We start from the raw sequence: 22013 nt of genomic DNA on the forward strand, positions 1-22013 counted from the left end.
CTTTGAAATTTTGAAAAAATTAAAAAATGAATTTCTTTGAAATCTGTCCTACAAAACAAGTTTGATGTTATGATGCTTTTTCAGAGTTGTAACAGCAGAATGTGATGGTCATGACATGTGATGGTCATGACAGTTTTCACTTTCTGGAGAAAAAGTTGGCCAAGTCTGAGACTTGCTAAGCTAACTTGTTAGCTAGCATACAATGTGCAATGTATATACGTGAATAAAGTGAAGTTTCTTATTTCTGAACTAAAATACTCAACTAGTAACGTGTTTGGTAATGACTTGTAATAACCATCCTGTCAGATCAGGACATATAAACCTTCACATGCCTTACATGTGTAATAACCATCCTTTCAGATCAGGACATATAAACCTTCACATGACTTACATGTGTAATAACCATCCTGTCAGATCAGGACATATAAACCTTCACATGCCTTACATGTGTAATAACCCTCCTGTCAGATCAGGACATATAAACCTTCACATGACTTACATGTGTAATAACCATCCTGTCAGATCAGGACATATAAACCTTCACATGACTTACATGTGTAATAACCATCCTGTCAGATCAGGACATAGAAACCTTCACATGACTTACATGTGTAATAATCATCCTGTCAGATCAGGACATATAAACCTTCACATTACTACATGTGTAATAACCATCCTGTCAGATCAGGACATATAAACCTTCACACGACTTACATGTGTAATAACCATCCTGTCAGATTAGGACATATAAACCTTCACACGACTTACATGTGTAATAACCATCCTGTCAGATCAGGACATATAAACCTTCACGTGACTTACATGTGTAATAACCATCCTGTCAGATCAGGACATATAAACCTTCACATGACTTACATGTGTAATAACCATCCTGTCAGATCAGGACATATAACCCTTCACACGACTTACATGTGTAATAACCATCCTGTCGGGTCAGGACATATAAACCTTCACATGACTTACATGTGTAATAACCATCCTGTCAGATCAGGACATATAAACCTTCACATGACTTACATGTGTAATAACCATCCTGTCAGATCAGGACATATAAACCTTCACATTACTACATGTGTAATAACCATCCTGTCAGATCAGGACATATAAACCTTCACATGACTTACATGTGTAATAACCATCCTGTCAGATCAGGACATATAAACCTTCACACGACTTACATGTGTAATAACCATCCTGTCAGGTCAGGACATATAAACCTTCACATTACATTTGTGCACATGAAAAAGTCACACTTCTGCCATGACTGCTAATGTGCTTCTGTCACTTCTGGTTTCCATGGCAACCACACTGTTTGAAAAAACGTTATTGCTCTAAAATGTTGGGTGTGATGTAATGACAGATGTATGAGTGGCAGCCATATTTAACTATAAAAATGTGCAAATTGCACATAAATAAACCATATGCATTGGAAATGTCTTTTTAAATTATTATGAGAACATGCAAAGTAAAGCTTTAATTAATTTAACAATTTTTATGACTTTATTGTAGAGGGGAAGTTAAAAGGTCTGGGTTGGGGACAAGCCCAAAACAGTGAAATTCTGGCACATTTGAATTTTCAACATATTGAAAAAGTATTAAAATGTCATCATTTAGACACAACTCTTTTTTCACAGTTAACACAACCTGACTCTAACAAATACAATGGTTGTTTAAAAAAAATTCCAAGAAAATCTACCCTGGGGACGGAAAAACATCCTTAACTGAAGAATCACCCTTCTATATCTGTCTCTCTTCTTCTTCGTCTCCTCCTCAGTTTGTGTGTGTCTGCAGTGTAGTTTGTGTGTGTCTGCAGTGTAGTTTGTGAGTGTCTGCAGTGTAGTTTGTGTGTGTCTGCAGTGTAGTTTGTGTGCGTCTGCAGTATAGTTTGTGAGTGTCTGCAGTGTAGTTTGTGTGTGTGTGCAGTGTAGTTTGTGTGTGTCTGCAGTGTAGTTTGTGAGTGTCTGCAGTGTAGTTTGTGTGTGTGTGCAGTGTAGTTTGTGTGTGTCTGCAGTGTAGTTTGTGTGCGTCTGCAGTATAGTTTGTGAGTGTCTGCAGTGTAGTTTGTGTGTGTGTGCAGTGTAGTTTGTGTGCCTCTGCAGTGTAGTTTGTGAGTGTGTGCAGTGTAGTTTGTGTGCATCTGCAGTGTAGTTTGTGAGTGTGTGCAGTGTAGTTTGTGTGTGTCTGCAATGTAGTTTGCGTGCCTCTGCAATGTAGTTTGTGAGTGTATGCAGTGTAGTTTGTGTGCGTCTGCAGTGCAGTTTGTGTGCGTCTGCAGTGTAGTTTGTGTGTGTCTGCAATGTAGTTTGTGTGCCTCTGCAGTGTAGTTTGTGAGTGTGTGCAGTGTAGTTTGTGTGCATCTGCAGTGTAGTTTGTGAGTGTGTGCAGTGTAGTTTGTGTGTGTCTGCAGTGTAGTTTGTGTGCATCTGCAGTGTAGTTTGTGAGTGTCTGCAGTGTAGTTTATGTGCCTCTGCAGTGTAGTTTGTGTGCGTCTGCAGTGTAGTTTGTGAGTGTGTGCAGTGTAGTTTGTGAGTGTCTGCAGTGTAGTTTGTGTGCATCTGCAGTGTAGTTTGTGAGTGTGTGCAGTGTAATTTGTGAGTGTCTGCAGTGTAGTTTGTGAGCCTCTGCAGTGTAGTTTGTGTGCGTCTGCAGTGTAGTTTGTGAGTGTCTGCAGTGTAGTTTGTGAGTGTCTGCAGTGTAGTTTGTGAGTGTGTGCAGTGTAGTTTGTGTGCGTCTGCAGTGTAGTTTGTGTGCCTCTGCAGTGTAGTTTGTGTGCGTCTGCAGTGTAGTTTGTGTGCGTCTGCAGTGTAGTTTGTGTGCCTCTGCAGTGTAGTTTGTGTGCCTCTGCAGTGTAGTTTGTGTGCGTCTGCAGTGTAGTTTGTGTGCGTCTGCAGTGTAGTTTGTATCTGCACCGTAAAACCCAACAAGTCCGCTGAACTCAAAGGGTTTTGTGGAAACCAGTTAAGTCGAGTTGTTCAATTAAAGACAATTAAATGTGAGCGTGCGTCACTTGAACGATCCGACTCAAAGTAGTTGCTGTGTGTGTGCGCTCATTAGTGTAGGCCTCCTCAAGTGGGACTTAACTCCTAATTGTTGTGTAGCCGTCTGACATAATTAGCGCGCCGTATGTCTTTGCTCTGAACAAGAGTGTGTGTTTTAAAACTGATGCTGGTTTACTGGCGGTCCGCGACTAAAACACCAAAGACCAGTGGGATGGTCCAGGACGGGACAGGACTTGTTTTGGGGGGGAGAGACTCACACATGCACTCGGTGTAATCCGTCTGGTGGACACGAGACGTCCCCCGAAATATAATCCCTGAACCCGCCTGGACGCACAAGGCGTCGTCACATGACGTCCGGCTCTATATTTAGGAGAGCTTCTGGCCTTCGCTCATAAATATTATGTCATAGATCATCCATGTATCCATGAAGGCACATGGCTCATCCAGAGTACTCCCAAGTTTATCGCCGGGTCCACCACGCGGCATGTTTCACCTCTTAAAGGCCGTCCTGGGTGGGATGACAGAACGCCGTACCCCCCCCCCCCCCGTCTGTCTCCGTCTGTCTCCGTCTGTCTGTCTCTGTTCGTCCATCATGCTGAACTGTTTCGCCAAATAACCTTGTCCCTCCTCCTCTCCTCTCCCCACAGTGGAGGCCCAGCTGGCCCAGCAGGCGGTGTGCAAGGTGCGCACAGAGGTGATGGAGGTGACTCGGTCCATGCTGGACCGCCGCAACGCCAACTTCCTGCTGTGGCCGCCCTGCGTGGAGGTGCAGCGCTGCTCCGGCTGCTGCAACACCAGGGCGCTGCAGTGCGTCCCCACCGTCACGGCCACGCGGTACCTGCAGGTACGCAACGCTCCCGCCCTCCACACCCCACCACCGGACCCCCCCCCCCCCCCAGACAGCCTGGGTGGACCTGCCTCGTCACCGCGATGTGTCGCCGTGTCACCGTTCCCACGGCAACAGCTGGAAGAACATATCTGAGCGTTACTGTAAAGCTGAAATCCGCCATTCCCTCCATCCGTTTCCTCCCTACGGCGGCAAGAACTACAAAGGAGGCGTGGCCAGCACTGCCGCTGGCCAGCTCATCAGTCCAACTTCTCCGCCACTTCCTTAAATAGTTCTCCTTCCGTCCGTGTACTTGAGGATGTTCACCTCCTTCAGCTGACACAACATAAGAGTTGGTCCAGTGGCGCCCCCAGAAATCTTTCATAGGGGGGGGGGGGGGCCAAATGGGGCCACTGAAAATCTTGGGGTGGCACACCAAAACCAAAAGCCATGGCTGAATTTCTGGAATTCTATGCTGCTGTTGCATCATAGAATTCTGTTTAATGTGTTATGTATCTGTATATATTGTAACATGTTAAACATTCATTGTTACATTGTAAACGTCCAGAAATGAAAATATCAGATAGAAGCATATTCTGCATATGCGACTCGTGACTGGGGGGGGGGGGGGGCCAGCGGGAGGGCAAGAGATAGTATCAGGGTGGCCGTGGCCACCCCTGGCCACCCCTGGGGGGCGCCACTGAGTTTGTCTCCTCGTCTGTCTGGAAATGCGTGGTTCTGCCTCCATCACTCGCCATGTTGATACGGTGGAGGCTAGTCCCCGTCGACGCAGAGAATGGTCAACTGAGCATGCGCAAGTACTCGTCGCCTCCGTTGTTTGGGTAGGTTAAGGTCGGGGTCAGGGGCGGGGTTAGGGTTACAGTTAGCTAATCAGACGCAGAGTAGGGGCGGGTCTTCCTAGAATCCCAACGCCTGGACGCCACGCGGGGCGTGTGGAGGCGCGGCGGAGGCATTTCGCGCATGCCCAGTTGACCGTTCTCTACTCCCATTTCCCTTCTCTGCAGGGACGGGGACTAGCCTCCACCGTGTTGATACCACGCTGTCCCACTTCCGGGTGAAAGACCGCCGCGGGACCTACGGAGCATGCGCGGAACGCCTAGGCCGGTTCTGAAGCGTAGACACGCCGGAGTAAATCCGCAGGCGGTTCCCTGCCTCCGCGTCGCGCATCCAAACCTTGCAACGAGCGCCTTATCTAACCCCTAATGGACACGTCATACGCTGAATAACTACACCCTCCAAGCACCTACACCCACACCTCTGTGCCATGCATGCTGTATACAGTTTATATACACTCAGCACTTTGTTTCTCTCCATCTGTCTCCCTTTGTCGTCTTACGTGTCTGTCTCTCTCCTCCCTGCCACGTGTGTCCACCAGGTGATCAAGATCCAGTACATCAACAGAAACCCCCATTATGAAAAGGCCATCATCCCGGTGGAGGACCACGTCAGCTGCAGATGCCAGGACCCCTCCTCCTCCTCCTCCTCCTCCTCCTCGGCTCCTGTCCCTCGTGCCCCCGCCCAGGCCAACCCCAAGCCTCCCCCACCTCCCCCCCAGCAGCCCCCGGCAGCCCCGCAGCCCGTCCCTCCCGCCCCACCCAAGACCTACGCCTCCAAGGCGGACCTCCACCGCCACGACGACCTGAAACACAACCAGCAGCACTACCACGTGGAGGAGAGGGAGTCGGTGGCCCGGCAGTGGCAACCGGGCAGATATACCCAGATGGCGCGCTGGACGCAGCCCCGGGTGCACCACGGGCCCACCCACGCCCTGGCCGGGGGACACCCCCAAACGGGGGTGCACACGCCAACCCACCCCGTCACAGGCGCACACGGGCAGGCCGGCAGCCGGGCTTCAGACGCGAGGGCGGAGCAAGGGGCTGGTGGAGGTGTCCGGCAAGCACCTCCTAGGGAGGGCGGGCCCGGAAGTGGGAGCGACGGGGGCAAGGAGGACGTCGGTGTGCACCGAGATCACAGCGTGGGGGAGGTGCCGCATCCTGACCACGCACAGAGGCAGCAGCAGCAGCATCATCAGGTGCAGCATCATCAGGTGCAGCATCATCAGCAGCAGCATCAGTACCACCAACATAAGCAGCATCAACAGCAGCCGTATCAGCCATACAACCACGGCCTGGCGGCAGAGAACCCGGAGCTGAGGAGTCAATACAGATTCAACGCTCCCCAGTCGGACAGTGCCTCCCCGCCCGGTGAGCCCACAGCACCGCCCCGCCTAGAGCCACAAAACAACTCCACATCTCCTGCACTCGCCAGTCAGAAATACCCAGCCCAGACAAGGGCCGACAGCACAAAGCACACAGAGTTTAAACACGGCGAGCAGACAGAGACTCACACAGCCAATCGCAAGGCAGCAAATGAGAGGGAGAACCCCGGGCCAGCCAGCAGCGGCGCGTCGGAGCTGGCCAACCACAAGACCGACAAAGACTCTGACTCCATCGACAGGGAGCGGTCGTTCACAGAGGAGGAGAGAAGGCAGAAACTCCTCGAGATTGTAAAGGGCGATCCGGATCGACCGCCTCGCCTTCATCCTCACCCCGCTGACCACCATCACCATCATCCTCACCCTCGACCAAAGCCGACCAAAACAGGTATTGCACCACTCTATGTACTGTGTGTGTGTGTGTGTGTGTTTAATGGCTACCAACCCATACTAGCATGGTGGGAAACAACTAACGGACACCCCCCCTGCAGGAACAGGGGAAACCCCGCGGCCGTGTTCGGTACTCGGTGTGGGTCTGTGTGCACATGCACGCCTGTATTGTAATTTCAGCAATCACTGGTAATAGTACGAGAGTAAGTATGCGAGCTTCCTGGCCAGGAAGCAGCAGAGTTCCTGCCCACTGTAAACTGTATATGGGCGACTAAACAGCGTGAGCACATGTGTCCTGCTATTCTTCCTCAATAGCCCCCCCGGGGGGCCCTGCAGCCAGGGAACCGCAGTTCCCTCTGACTCACAAACCTGCTGGGCGTCACGGGCATTGTTATCGAGGCCTCAAGGTTACCGAGTACCGTCCAGTGTTGCAGTTTCATCCTTCTTTCTCTCTTTCTTTTACACCGCCTCTCACTCTCTCGCTCCTCCCCCTCTCTCGCTCCTCTCCCTCTCTTCACTCGTTGCCTCGGCTGCGATCACGTCGCACGACCGCGTCTTCGGGTCATGTGGGCGGCGGGGTGGCGCAGCGGTTAGCGCCGTCGCCTCAAGGCAAAGAGGGTCCAGGGTTCGAACCCTCGGCGTTGTCCAACCTCGGTGGTCATCCCCAAGGTCGTCCTCTTGCGTGGAGCTTGCACGTTCGCCCCGTGTCTGCGCCCGGATAGCAAAGTTGCCGTGGGCCGGACCCGTCCAGCACCCGACACTTTCATCCGGCCCACATACGGGGGGGAATGGTGGCACTCGGGCGGTCCTGTTTGCCAGATCTGGGCCAGAACCAAGCCATAGCAGTGCCGCATATTTGCCAAAGGTGGCCCATATGTGTTGTGTGATATTAGGACCGTGTTCACCATTTACCACACGGGCCACTTCAGGGTCACATCCAGACCACATTGAGAAGGCCCGCCCCCTTTTCTCCTCCGGTTGGGCGGCGGTGACATAGGGGGGGATTCGAACGTTTTCCCGCGCTCAGGGCGTGCTCCAAACCTGCAGGGCACGACGGTGGATAAAGAGCGAGGAGGTGCCAGGGGGCATCAGCGGGGAACCCACGGAGAACAATGAGGGAAAGGGCGCCTCCCACTGCTGAAACCCTGTCCGGCGCTGGCAGCGTCTCTCTCTCTAACACGCCGATATGCACCACCCCTGCTTTTCATTGGTTTCTGCCCCTCACCCTATTTCCTGCTCTCACACACCCTCTCACCCTGTCCGCTTCGCTAGTCTCCCCCATACACCTCGCCGGCCTCCCTCCGCCGCCACTTCTGCCACCGGCGTGCACATATCAAGTCCATAACACGGATACTGGATCTGACCCAGATTGTTTTTCTCCCTTCTGTCTTGCCCAACAGCACCCACGGTAGCCCCCGGCCTGCCTTTGTTATCCCGGGCCCCCTTTCGCCCGGCCCTGCCTCGCCGCAGGAGGAAGTACCGCAGTCGGATCAGCAAAGCAGCCATCAGAGCCATGATCATGTAGAGCCGGAGGTGAGAGCGAGTGATTACTCGTGTTATCCTGACATCTTACTAGATTACTGATTATCGTATTGTCGCTCTGTTACTCATTGGTCACACAGGGGACGACTGTGGACGGCTGTGCTTTTGGCACCACATGTTGTGGTCCCAGGTGGCAAATCCAGGTCCAGGAAGTAGAAGTCCTAACCATGTATTTGCTCCACCCATGTGCCAAACCAGCTGATTCTAATCCCTCGTCAGCTTGACAGGGTCATGAAACCAGCTGATTTAGGACACGGGTGGAAGAAATACATGGTTGGGATTTGTACTGTCTGGACCGGGCCTTGCCATCTCTGGTTGTGGTTTGTGTCAAGACGGTAAAGCAAAGTATACAGAGAGACAGAGAGGAGGAACCGGGGAAGGGAGGGCAGAAATGGCAGAAATCAAGGCTGATTGATTGATTGATTGATTGATTGATTGATTGATTGATTGATTGATTTATTGATTGATTTAGCATTTACAAAGGATCTTGTAGAGGGAGGTCGGGATTACTTGTCAGTATTTAGACACGTCTGTCTGACACGTCTCTTGTTTTCCAGGGAAAACGGGAACGCCATCCTGTCAGACAGGGCAGAAATGGCATAAATCAAGGCTGATTGATTGATTGATTGATTGATTGATTGATTGATTGATTGATTGATTGATTGATTGATTGATTGATTTAGCATTTACAAAGGATCTTGTAGAGGGAGGTCGGGATTACTTGTCAGTATTTAGACACGTCTGTCTGACACGTCTCTTGTTTTCCAGGGAAAACGGGAACGCCATCCTGTCAGACAGGGCAGAAATGGCATAAATCAAGGCTGATTGATTGATTGATTGATTGATTGATTGATTTAGCATTTACAAAGGATCTTGTAGAGGGAGGTCGGGATTACTTGTCAGTATTTAGACACGTCTGTCTGACACGTCTCTTGTTTTCCAGGGAAAACGGGAACGCCATCCTGTCAGACAGGGCAGAAATGGCAGAAATCAAGGCTGATTGATTGATTGATTGATTGATTGATTGATTGATTTAGCATTTACAAAGGATCTTGTAGAGGGAGGTCGGGATTACTTGTCAGTATTTAGACACGTCTGTCTGACACGTCTCTTGTTTTCCAGGGAAAACGGGAACGCCATCCTGTCAGACAGGGCAGAAATGGCATAAATCAAGGCTGATTGATTGATTGATTGATTGATTGATTGATTTAGCATTTACAAAGGATCTTGTAGAGGGAGGTCGGGATTACTTGTCAGTATTTAGACACGTCTGTCTGACACGTCTCTTGTTTTCCAGGGAAAACGGGAACGCCATCCTGTCAGACAGGGCAGAAATGGCAGAAATCAAGGCTGATTGATTGATTGATTGATTGATTGATTGATTGATTGATTGATTTAGCATTTACAAAGGATCTTGTAGAGGGAGGTCGGGATTACTTGTCAGTATTTAGACACGTCTGTCTGACACGTCTCTTGTTTTCCAGGGAAAACGGGAACGCCATCCTGTCAGACAGGGCAGAAATGGCATAAATCAAGGCTGATTGATTGATTGATTGATTGATTGATTGATCGATTTAGCATTTACAAAGGATCTCGTAGAGGGAGGTCGGGATTACTTGTCAGTATTTAGACACGTCTGTCTGACACGTCTCTTGTTTTCCAGGGAAAACGGGAACGCCATCCTGTCAGACAGAAGTGGCTCCTGAGGAATTCCGAGGAGGTCGAGATTTTGGGACGCAGGGGTTTAAAGACGTGACCCGCAGAAAGGACACGCGCGGTTTACCTCCGCCGCTGTTGTTTGGGAAAGGACAACCCACGAGGATGTGGACGTTTCTGATGGACTCGTGCGGATGACGCGTCATCCGCCCGCCGGACAGCGTTCCTCTTTACTGGATGTTTAATATTTAATAGTGCAATTCCATTGACTCCTCAGACTGGAGGATGTGTGTCCTGGTAAACACTGGATATTGCTCGAGGGACTACGTATTCCTTCAGCGACCCAGTTCTGGTTCCGCCCGGTCCAGTCTGAGCAGCTGGAAGCTGATTGGACAACAGAGGCTGACGGGAGGCCGCTACTACTAATGACCGGCCATTGATTGGCTGATTTAACCCGTTGAACTTACCGATGTTTGAATCCACGCTCGGGGGCCAGTTACCGGAACGCCGTCCGTACGGGGAGCGGAGAAGCGGCGCGGAGGCCTCGAGCTTCGAAGCCGAGCATGACTGTTATCCCATAATGTCTGAATCTTACTTAGCCTAACACTGGAGTAGCCGTACACTGATCACGCAGCGTTGACTTAGAGAAGTACTTTACTGTCTACTGTAGCCTAATGTCCTGGAAACTATAGCTATGCTCCTCTCATACTACCGCCAGAGCCCAGAGAATAACAACCAGACGCCTGCATAGATAATATACCGTGCACATCCGCCAGTATAGACCAGTGGTTCCCAACCCAGTCCTCAAGGACCCCCCCCTATCCTGCAGGTTTTCATTGCAACCCCGCATAGGTAGCCCCTTGTACCTACTCGACCAATCATCTCGCAGCACTTAATTATGCAAGGTGTGCAACGCCTGACAAAACTCACTGCTGATTGGCTGAATAACTACAAACAGGTGCCTATTCAGGGTTGGAAAGAAAACCTGCAGGATAGGGGGTCCTTCAGGACTGGGTTGGGAAACACCGGCGTAGACCAAGACCCGAAGACCTGGCTTGTAGCAATCGTGAGACAGTCATTGCCAACACTGTATGTTCAACTGCATTTAGAAAACGATCTACGGAAAACAAAATATTTCTTAACTTATTTAAAAAAAACAAAAAACAAAACGAGAGGATGTGACGTCCTCCGATGCTCAAGTGTAATTATTGTTGCCGATATTGTTTTTTGATTATACTGTAATTATTGGTTGAACACTGTAACTGTAATGAATGTTATTTTTAATATAAAGTTAAAACAGAGATAAAATATATCGATATGTTTTTGCTGATATGTCTCCCTCCTGTTTATTCTCTCCCCAGCCGGACTGGGGAGACTTCTCTTGTGCGCCAGTGTTGTGAAACGTGTGCGTGTCTGGCCATGCGTGTCATTAAATGGGGATGGTGGTGTACGCAGTTGTAAGCATCGAATGCAGGTGTAGAGTTGTGTGTGTGTGTGTGTGTGTGTGTGTGTGTGTGTGTGTGTGTGTCTCTAAGAGTCTACTGACACGTCCAGTACTTCAGTTACCCTGCTCCCAATTTTTGCCTATGACCACATATCCCGCAACTGTCACGTAATCACATATTGGATGACACAGGGCTCAGCCGTGTCTGGTTGTCATGGTAACAGATGGACACGTCAACAGAGACATATCAGATGGTGAAACAGAGACGATGTGGCGGCGGTGCAGAAATGATCAGAACAGAAGATGGACGTCAGAGAGAGAGAGAGAGGAGGAGGGAGAGAGGGAGAGAGAGAGGAGGAGGGAGAGAGGAAGAGAGAGAGGAGGAGGGAGAGAGGAAGAGAGAGAGGAAGAGGGAGAGAGGAAGAGAGAGAGGAGGAGGGAGAAGATGGAGAAAGAAAGAGGGACAGAGGGAGGAAGAGGGAGAAAGAGAGAAAGACAGAGGGAGGCAGAAACAGAAAGAGGGGGCGAGAGGAAGCGGGGGAGAGAGAGGAAGTGAGAAAGATAAGGGAGGAAGAGGGAGAGAGAGTGAGAAAGAGGGACAGGGGAAGACAGGGAGAGGGGGAGAGAGAGGGAGAGAGAGGGGGAGAGAGAGGGGGAGAGAGTTTTAGGAAGCCTGCTGGATTAAGACGCGGGATTAAGCTGAAGTATCACGGCAATGTGAGAGCAGCAGGGAGGGATGAGGGGTGAGAGAGCGAGAGGAAAGAAAAAGATCATATCTCGTAAAATACGACTGTGAGAGAAACAGAGTACTAGAGTATATATATATATATATATATATATATATATATACAGAGAGAGAGAGATGGGGGAGAGAGGGAGGGAGGGAGAGAGGGGGGAGGGGGGAGAGAAATATATCACTCTGTTCTCCTGTGAGGTCAAAGGGGTCAGCAGAGGCTCCTCTTTAAGAACCATGAGTCAGCATACAGCAGCACTGAGATTCATACAACAACACGCAGGGAGAGAAACACACACACACACACACACACACTCACTCCCGCATAGCCACACACACTGTGGTGCACATGCAGGCAAACACACAAACACACACACACACATTCACAGTGTGGTGCACATGCAGGCAAACACACACAAACACACACACACACACACTCACGCATAGCCGCACACAGTGTGGTGCACATAAAGGCAAACACAGACACAGACACACACACACACACACACACACACACACAGTGTGGTGCACATGCAGGCAAACACACAAACACACACACACACACCCGCATAGCCACACACACTGTGGTGCACATGCAGGCAAACACACACACACACACACACACTCACACTGTGGTGCACATAAAGGCAAACACAGACACAGACACACACACACACACACACACAGTGTGGTGCACATGCAGGCAAACACACACAAACACACACACACACACACTCACGCATAGCCGCACACAGTGTGGTGCACATAAAGGCAAACACAGACACACACACAGACACAGACACACACACACTGTGGTGCACATATAGGCAAACACACACACACACACACACACACACACACACACTCCCGCATAGCCACACACACTGTGGTGCACATGCAGGCAAACACACACACACACACACACACACACACTCCCGCATAGCCACACACACTGTGGTGCACATGCAGGCAAACACACACACACACACACACACACACACACACACACACACTCCCGCATAGCCACACACACTGTGGTGCACATGCAGGCAAACACACACACACACACACACACACGCACACACACACTCCCGCATAGCCACACACACTGTGGTGCACATGCAGGCAAACACACACACACACACACACACACACACACACACACACACACTCCCGCATAGCCACACACACTGTGGTGCACATGCAGGCAAACACACACACACACACACACACACACACACACACACACACTCCCGCATAGCCACACACACTGTGGTGCACATGCAGGCAAACACACACACACACACACACACACACACACACACACACACACACACACACACACACACACTCCCGCATAGCCACACACACTGTGGTGCACATAAAGGCAAACACACACACACACACACACACACACACACACACACACACACACACACACACACGCATAGCCGCACACAGTGTGGTGCGCATGCAGGCAAACACACACACACACAGACACACACACTAAGACAGCAGTAAGAGAGTTGAAGAGCTGTATCGTCTGCATACGTCTGCTGTCACCTCTGAACCACAGTGACAGGACGTCCACTGACATCTGATACGGCGTCTTCTGCTGTTGCGCCCCCACTGGGGCAGAAAAGGGGGCATCTGAAAAGGCCTCCGAAGAGGGCGAGTTTCAAAAGGCTTTTCTCCCCAGCTTTCTGACCACGCCTCTGAAGAGGGCGAGTTTCAAAAGGCTTTTCTCCCCAGCTTTCTGACCACGCCTCTGAAGAGGGCGAGTTTCAAAAGGCTTTTCTCCCCAGCTTTCTGACCACGCCTCGGAAGAGGGCGAGTTTCAAAAGGCTTTTCTCCCCAGCTTTCTGACCACGCCTTTGAAGAGGGCGAGTTTCAAAAGGCTTTTCTCCCGAGCTTTCTGACCACGCCTCGGAAGAGGGCGAGTTTCAAAAGGCTTTTCTCCCCAGCTTTCTGACCACGCCTCTGAAGAGGGCGAGTTTCAAAAGGCTTTTCTCCCCAGCTTTCTGACCACGCCTCGGAAGAGGGCGAGTTTCAAAAGGCTTTTCTCCCCAGCTTTCTGACCACGCCTCGGAAGAGGGCGAGTTTCAAAAGGCTTTTCTCCCGAGCTTTCTGACCACGCCTCGGAAGAGGGCGAGTTTCAAAAGGCTTTTCTCCCCAGCTTTCTGACCATGCCTCTGAAGAGGGCGAGTTTCAAAAGGCTTTTCTCCCCAGCTTTCTGACCACGCCTCGGAAGAGGGCGAGTTTCAAAAGGCTTTTCTCCCGAGCTTTCTGACCACGCCTCGGAAGAGGGCGAGTTTCAAAAGGCTTTTCTCCCGAGCTTTCTGACCACGCCGACGTGGGACTGTCGGGTCATTACAGCAAAGCTGTGTGCACGTGCCTTACAGACGACATTACAGCCATCTTCTATTGTTTGGGCGCTCGGGTGTGGACGGTGAAGGCTGGCGTGAACTGGAGGGGAGCCTGGAGAGGTGGAGGTATGCACTGGAGAGGTGGAGGTATGCACTGGAGAGGTGGAGGTATGCACTGGAGAGAGGAGGAATGAGAGTCGGTAGGAGCAAGACGCAATACCTATGTGTGAAGGAGAGGGAGGACAGTGGGATGGTGAGGATGCGAGGAGTGGAGGTGACGAAGGTGGATGAGTTTAAATACTTGGGGTCAACTGTCCAAAGTAACGGGGGGTGTAGAAGAGAGGTGAAGAAGAGAGTGCAGGCAGGGTGGAGTGGGTGGAGAAGAGTGTCAGGAGTGATGTGTGACAGAAGGGTACCAGCAAGAGTTAGAGGGAAGGTTTACAAGATGGTAGTGAGACCAGCTATGTTATATGGTTTGGAGACAGTGGCACTGATGAAAAGACAGGAGGTGGAGCTGGAGGTGGAGGAGATGAAGATGATAAGATTTTCATTGGGAGTGATGAAGAAGGACAGGATTAGGAAGGAGTATATTAGAGGGACCGCTCAGGCGGTTTGGAGACAAAGCAAGAGAGACAAGATGGAGATGGTGTGGACATGTGTGGAGGAGAGATGCTGGGTATACTGGGAGAAGGATGCTGAATATGGAGCTGCCAGGGAAGAGGAGAAGAAGAAGGCCAAGAGGAGGTTTATGGATGTGGGGAGGGAGGACATGCAGGTGGGATGCAGAGGACAGGAAGAGACTGAAACGGATGATCCGCTGTGGTGACCCCGAAGAAGAAGAAGAAGAAGAAGAAGAAGAAGTGCCAGTGCGAACGGAAAACTTTCTATCCATTTTCATATTCATCCTTGTTTGCGTGATCACACTGTTTTATAAGATGTGTAAACTGGCACATCATAGGAAGAAGTCCTGGAGGGGGATCAAATATTCCAACAATTGGCACCTGGTCTTATGGACCATGTACGGGTCCTTCCAACCACATTGCAAGGACCCATACATGGTCCTTCCAATATGGCTGAAGGAGCTGTTATGACTCTATGGATGCCAGTATTGGTGCAAAATGTGTTACCAGAAATCCCAGACAGCATCCGGATGTGGGCCACTTCAGGCAGTGATGCGGCACTGACGGCCTTCTTCTGGCCCTGACAACATGGATGTGAGCCTCAAGTGGCCCACATGTATAACAGCAAATATGGCCCAAATATGCCAAATCACATGTGGGCCTTTTCTGGCAAAGCTGCGGTGCTCTGGGTCAACATGTGGTCTGGATGTGACCCTGCAGCGCCCCGTGTGGTAAATGGTGAATATGGCCCAAATATCACAACACAAATATGGCCACCTTTGGTAAATATGTGGCACATGCAGCATTGCTATGGCTTGGTTCTGGCCCAGATCTGGCAAACAGGAGCGGACCGCCCAAGTGCCATCACTCCACGTGGTATGTGGGCCGGACCAAAGCGTCGGGTGTGGGCCGGGTCCGGGCCACAGCAGTGTTGCCCTCTGGGAAGGATACAGATCCACAAAATACACACACTCCAGTCCATGTAGCAGCATGTAGGCAGTGAGGCCTGACACCAGCTGCAGAAGTAAAGCAAAGTAGGTACTTGTACACTCACCTGGGTGTATTTATAGTACAAGTACCTTCAGTACATGGATCAAAACGGATGTATACTTTCTTTCCTTTCCTCCCTGCTCTATTTGCTCTCCTCTGCTATCCCCTCTTCTCCTTTCTCCTGGTTCTCTCTCTCCTTACCTCTCCTATCATGTCCTCTCCTTTCTTCTCTCATTTCCTTCACTCTCCTCTCATTTCCTCCACTCTCCTCTCCCCTCCTCCCATCTCTGCCCTTCTCTTCTCCTATCCGCCTCTCCTCTCCCCTCCTCTCAACTCCTCTCCTCTCCCCTCCTCTCAACTCCTCTCCTCTCCTTACCTCTCCTATCATGTCCTCTCCTTTCTTCTCTCATTTCCTTCACTCTCCTCTCATTTCCTCTCCTCCCCTCGCCTCGCTGCCCTTCTCTTCTCCTATCCGCTTCTCCTCTCCCCTCCTCTCCTGTCTGCCCCTCTCCTACCCCTCCTCCCATCTCTGTCCCTCTCCTCTCCACCTCTCTCCTCTCCTATTATCCCCTCTGCTCTCCTCTCAACTCCTCTCCTCTCCTTACCTCTCCTATCATGTCCTCTCCTTTCCTCCACTCTCCTCTCCTTCCCTCTCCTCTCATTTCCTCTCCTCCCCTCGCCTCGCTGCCCTTCTCTTCTCCTATCCGCTTCTCCTCTGCCCTCCTCTCCTGTCTGCCCCTCTCCTACCCCTCCTCCCATCTCTGTCCCTCTCCTCTCCACCTCTCTCCTCTCCTATTATCCCCTCTGCTCTCCTCTCAACTCCTCTCCTCTCCTTACCTCTCCTATCATGTCCTCTCCTTTCCTCCACTCTCCTCTCCTTCCCTCTCCTCTCCTCCCCTCCCCGCCCTTCTCTTCTCCTATCCGCCTCTCCTCTCCTCTCCTCTCCTGTCTGCCCCTCTCCTCTCCCCTCCTCCCATCGCTGTCTCTCTCCTCTCCACCTCTCTCCTCTCCTATTATCCCCTCTGCTCTCCTCTCCTCTCAACTCCTCTCCTCTCCTTACCTCTCCTATCATGTCCTCTCCTTTCTTCTCTCATTTCCTCCACTCTCCTCTCCTTCCCTCTCCTCTCATTTCCTCTCCTCCCCTCCCCTCTCATTTCCTCTCCTCCCCTCCCCACTCTGCCCTTCTCTTCTCCTATCCGCCTCTCCCCCCCCTCCTCTCCTGTCTGCCCCTCTCCTCTCCCCTCCTCCCATCGCTGTCCCTCTCCTCTCCACCTCTCTCCTCTCCTATTATCCCCTCTGCTCTCCTCTCCTCTCAACTCCTCTCCTCTCCTTACCTCTCCTATCATGTCCTCTCCTTTCTTCTCTCATTTCCTCCACTCTCCTCTCCTTCCCTCTCCTCTCATTTCCTCTCCTCCCCTCCCCTCTCATTTCCTCTCCTCCCCTCCCCACTCTGCCCTTCTCTTCTCCTATCCGCCTCTCCCCCCCCTCCTCTCCTGTCTGCCCCTCTCCTCTCCCCTCCTCCCATCGCTGTCCCTCTCCTCTCCACCTCGCTCCTCTCCTATTATCCCCTCTGCTCTCCTCTCAACTCCTCTCCTCCCCTTGCCTCTCCTCCTCTCCCCTCTCTGCCCTTCTCTTCTCCTATCCGCCTCTCCCCCCCCCTCCTCTCCTGTCTGCCCCTCTCCTACCCCTCCTCCCATCGCTGTCCCTCTCCTCTCCACCTCTCTCCTCTCCTATTATCCCCTCTGCTCTCCTCCCCTGTCCTCTCCTCCTCTCAGCCAAGAGCCATCTAGGTGTGAGATCGTTTGCTGAGCTGGACCAGTGAGGGTTAGCCAGGGTTCAGTCAGGTCAGCGGGGCGTGACCCCGCCTTGCCCCTCCACTGTGAAGGCCTGTGTGTGTTTACATGTGTGTGCGTGTGTGTTGTCTCTCCGTGTGTGTGTGTGGGTGTCCCCGGGGAACATGGACGCCTGCCACGCCCGCCGTGTCCCCTCCACAAGTGTGTGCGAGTGTGTGTGTGAAACAAATGGCGAATATGTCCGTTGGCATGGTATCTGGGTGCTAGGGGCTTAATGAGCTGCTCGCTGGCAGCCAATCGCCTTCACCCGCCGGCCTCTGAGGTCACGCCTGGGCGTCATGTATACACAACGTGGTCAGTCTGCCCACATTTGACACACATCTGATAGTACAAACTCTTAAAGGGGAGGTGAGGGCCAGGTTAGGGATGGTGTTCCAGACTGTAAGTGTGTGAACGGTTATATAGAATGTGCACACACACATGCACGCACAAACACACACACACACACACACACACACACACACACACACACACACGTGTCAGCAGTGTGTGTGTGTGTAAGTCCATGCCTGTGTGTTATTTCCTTCATCTAACCTGAGGGAATAACACAAGTTCATTCTCCTGATAATGAGTCATTGTGATGTCACAGGAGCTGCATGCACAAAACAAAAATAAACACACACCCACACACACACACACACACACACATGCAAAATACACAAAGACATACACTCAGGAATAAAAACATTCACAAATACACCCGAGCTACACTGAACTAGATATGACTTTAAGTGCCACCACTCTCCCAGTGGCTTCTCAACAATTCATTGACATGGCTTCCACTTCCAGTGTGGGAAGATGGCGGCGTGAATTCACGTTTATGGCGGCCTCACCCAGTGCCGGTGTGGGAAGATGGCGGCGTGAATTCACGTTTATGGCGGCCTCACCCAGTGCCGGTGTGGGGAGATGGCGGCGCAAGTTCACGTTTATGGCGGCCTCACCCAGTACCGGTGTGGGAAGATGGCGGCGCGAATTCACGTTTATGGCGGCCTCACCCAGTGCCGGTGTGGGAAGATGGCGGCGTGAATTCACGTTTATGGCGGCCTCACCCAGTGCCGGTGTGGGGAGATGGCGGCGCAAGTTCACGTTTATGGCGGCCTCACCCAGTGCCGGTGTGGGAAGATGGCGGCGCAAGTTCACGTTTATGGCGGCCTCACCCAGTGCCGGTGTGGGAAGATGGCGGCGCGAATTCTTGTTTGCTGCGGCCTCACCCCGTGCCGGTGTGGGAAGATGGCGGCGCGAATTCACGTTCACTGCGGCCTCACCCAGTGCCGGTGTGGGAAGATGGCGGTGTGAACCGTCCATGCAGTATCTTTGTCCTCGTCTGCGTCTAAGTTTGTCTTAGTTTGATGGCTGGGAGAGCTGGTGCTGGATTGGCTGGGAGAGCTGGTGCTGGATCGGCTGGGAGAGCTGGTGCTGGATGGGCTGGGAGAGCTGGTGCCGGATTGGCTGGGAGAGCTGGTGCCGGATCGGCTGGGAGAGCTGGTGCCGGATCGGCTGGGAGAGCTGGTGCCGGATCGGCTGGGAGAACTGGTGCTGGATCGGCTGGGAGAGCTGGTGCTGGATCGGCTGGGAGAGCTGGTGCTGGATGGGCTGGGAGAGCTGGTGCTGGATCGGCGGGGAGAGCTGGTGCTGGATCGGCGGGGAGAGCTGGTGCTGGATCGGCTGGGAGAGCTGGTGCTGGATCGGCTGGGAGAGCTGGTGCTGGATGGGCTGGGAGAGCTGGTGCTGGATTGGCTGGGAGAGCTGGTGCTGGATCGGCTGGGAGAGCTGGTGCTGGATCGGCTGGGAGAGCTGGTGCTGGATGGGCTGGGAGAGCTGGTGCTGGATGGGCTGGGAGAGCTGGTGCTGGATCGGCTGGGAGAGCTGGTGCTGGATCGGCTGGGAGAGGTGGTGCTGGATCGGCTGGGAGAGCTGGTGCTGGATCGGCGGGGAGAGCTGGTGCTGGATCGGCTGGGAGAGCTGGTGCTGGATCGGCTGGGAGAGCTGGTGCTGGATGGGCTGGGAGAGCTGGTGCTGGATCGGCTGGGAGAGCTGGTGCTGGATGGGCTGGGAGAGCTGGTGCTGGATCGGCTGGGAGAGGTGGTGCTGGATCGGCTGGGAGAGCTGGTGCTGGATGGGCTGGGAGAGCTGGTGCTGGATCGGCTGGGATAGGTGGTGCTGGATCGGCTGGGAGAACTGGTGCTGGATGGGCTGGGAGAGCTGGTGCTGGATCGGCTGGGAGAGCTGGTGCTGGATGGGCTGGGAGAGCTGGTGCTGGATGGGCTGGGAGAGCTGGTGCTGGATGGGCTGGGAGAGCTGGTGCTGGATGGGCTGGGAGAGGTGGTGCTGGATCGGCTGGGAGAGCTGGTGCTGGATGGGCTGGGAGAGCTGGTGCTGGATGGGCTGGGAGAGCTGGTGCTGGATCGGCTGGGAGAGCTGGTGCTGGATCGGCTGGGAGAGCTGGTGCTGGATCGGCTGGGAGAGCTGGTGCTGGATCGGCTGGGAGAGCTGGTGCTGGATGGGCTGGGAGAGGTGGTGCTGGATCGGCTGGGAGAGCTTGGTCTGCTGCATCCTGTGCGGAGGCAACACGGGGATTCGAACCGGAGACCCCCGTGTTGGTAGGCAACAGAATAGACCGCCACGCTACCCGGACCCCCAATTGACACCATTTTTATCATATTCAAGAGCCTTGCATCAGTCGCCAATGATGCAATGTGACAAGGCTAGTACAGGCATCAATCCCACAAACGCACACACACACACACACACAAACGCACACACACACACACAGACACACACACAGACACACACACACACACACAGACACACACACACACACACACACACAGACACACACACACACACACACACGCACACACACAGACACACACACACAGACACACACACACACACACACAGACACACACACACACAGACACACACACACACACACACAGACACACACACACACACAGACACACACACACACACACAGACACACACACACACACACACACACACAAAGACACACACACAGACACACACACAGACACACACACACACACACACACACACACACAGACAGACACACACACAGACACACACACACACACACACACACACACACACAGACACACACACACACACACAGACAGACACACACACAGACACACACAGACACACACACAGACACACACACACAGACACACACACCTCCTTTCTCCTGCTGTCTTTCGGACTGTGTCAATATTATCCATCGACGCACCGCAGGAAGTGAATCTCCTTCGCTTCGTTTGTGTCACTCTCTGCAGGAAATGGCGGCACCACCCCACCGGCAACAAAAACACATATGGTGTACGCAAGCGCGCACACACGCAAACTCAACACACCCGGTCTCTCCCCCCCCCCCCCCCCGCGCCACAATAGTGTTGTCATTCCTCCAGCGAGTGAGTGTTTGTGCGGGGCGGGCTGGCAGCCCGGCCACCATATTGTTTGCAGATGGGGTGTTGTGGCTCCGTCTGCGTCCCTGTCTCTGCATCGTCTCTGCGGCCTTTGTTCTCGCGCCGCTCCCCGTCCGAGGACGCAGACGTGCCCTTTTGCACACTTGCGTGACATCTGGAAGACAAACCACTTTTGGCAAACACACAACGTACGTTTGTTGTGCGAGTAGCACAGTCGCTCGAAATGCCGGGTTTGACCGTCTTTCTGTAAATTATGCGCTTACAAGCTGTGTGTGCGCACACACTCACACACACATCGATCTGCCAAAACACTGAAACCACTGACAGGTCCGCGAATAACGAAGATTATCTCGTTACCATGGCACCTGTCCAGGGGTGGGACATATCAGGCAGCAGGTGAACAGTCAGTTCTTGACGTTGATGTGTTGGAAGCAGCAACAATAGACAAGCGTAAGGATCTGAGCCACTCTGACAAGGACCAAACTGTGGTGGCTAGACGACTGGGTCAGAACATCTCCAAAACGGCAGGTCTTGTGGGGGGTTCCCGGTATGCAGTGGTCAGAACCTACCAAAAGTGGCCCAGGGAAGGACAACCGGTGAACTGGCGACCGGGTCATGGGCCCCTAGGGCTCATTGATGTGTGTGTGGAGTGAAGGCTAGCCCGTCTGGTCTGATCCCACAGAAGAGCTACCGCGGCTCAAACTGCTGAAAGAGTTAAAGCTGGAGATGATGGACAGGTGTCAGGACACACGGTGCACCACAGCTTGCTGTGTCTGAGGCTGCATAGCTGCAGACCGGTCAGAGAGCCCATGGTGACCCCTGTCCACCACCGGAAGAGCCTACGACGGACATGTGAGCCTCAGAACTGGACCATGGAGCAGTGGAAGAAGGTGG

The 22013-nt window shown here is 52.5% G+C and overlaps 1 protein-coding gene across 1 annotated transcript in view; it reads left to right on the forward strand.

The window, feature by feature from the left end:
- The window catches only part of LOC130131920 (uncharacterized), a gene marked incomplete at its 5' end in the record, with an annotated part of 14984 nt that extends 6383 nt beyond the window's left edge, over positions 1–8601 (forward strand). The window contains 4 exons of the mRNA XM_056301646.1: positions 3668–3864; positions 5243–6470; positions 7873–8005; positions 8572–8601. Of these exons, the coding sequence (XP_056157621.1) occupies positions 3668–3864; positions 5243–6470; positions 7873–7997 (1550 nt within the window). The remainder of the gene's footprint in view (positions 1–3667; positions 3865–5242; positions 6471–7872; positions 8006–8571) is intronic.
- Positions 8602–22013: the final 13412 nt, after the last annotated feature.

The sequence above is a fragment of the Lampris incognitus genome, assembly GCF_029633865.1.
Source record: "Lampris incognitus isolate fLamInc1 chromosome 5 unlocalized genomic scaffold, fLamInc1.hap2 SUPER_5_unloc_2, whole genome shotgun sequence".
In the NCBI taxonomy this organism is placed as follows: domain Eukaryota; kingdom Metazoa; phylum Chordata; class Actinopteri; order Lampriformes; family Lampridae; genus Lampris; species Lampris incognitus.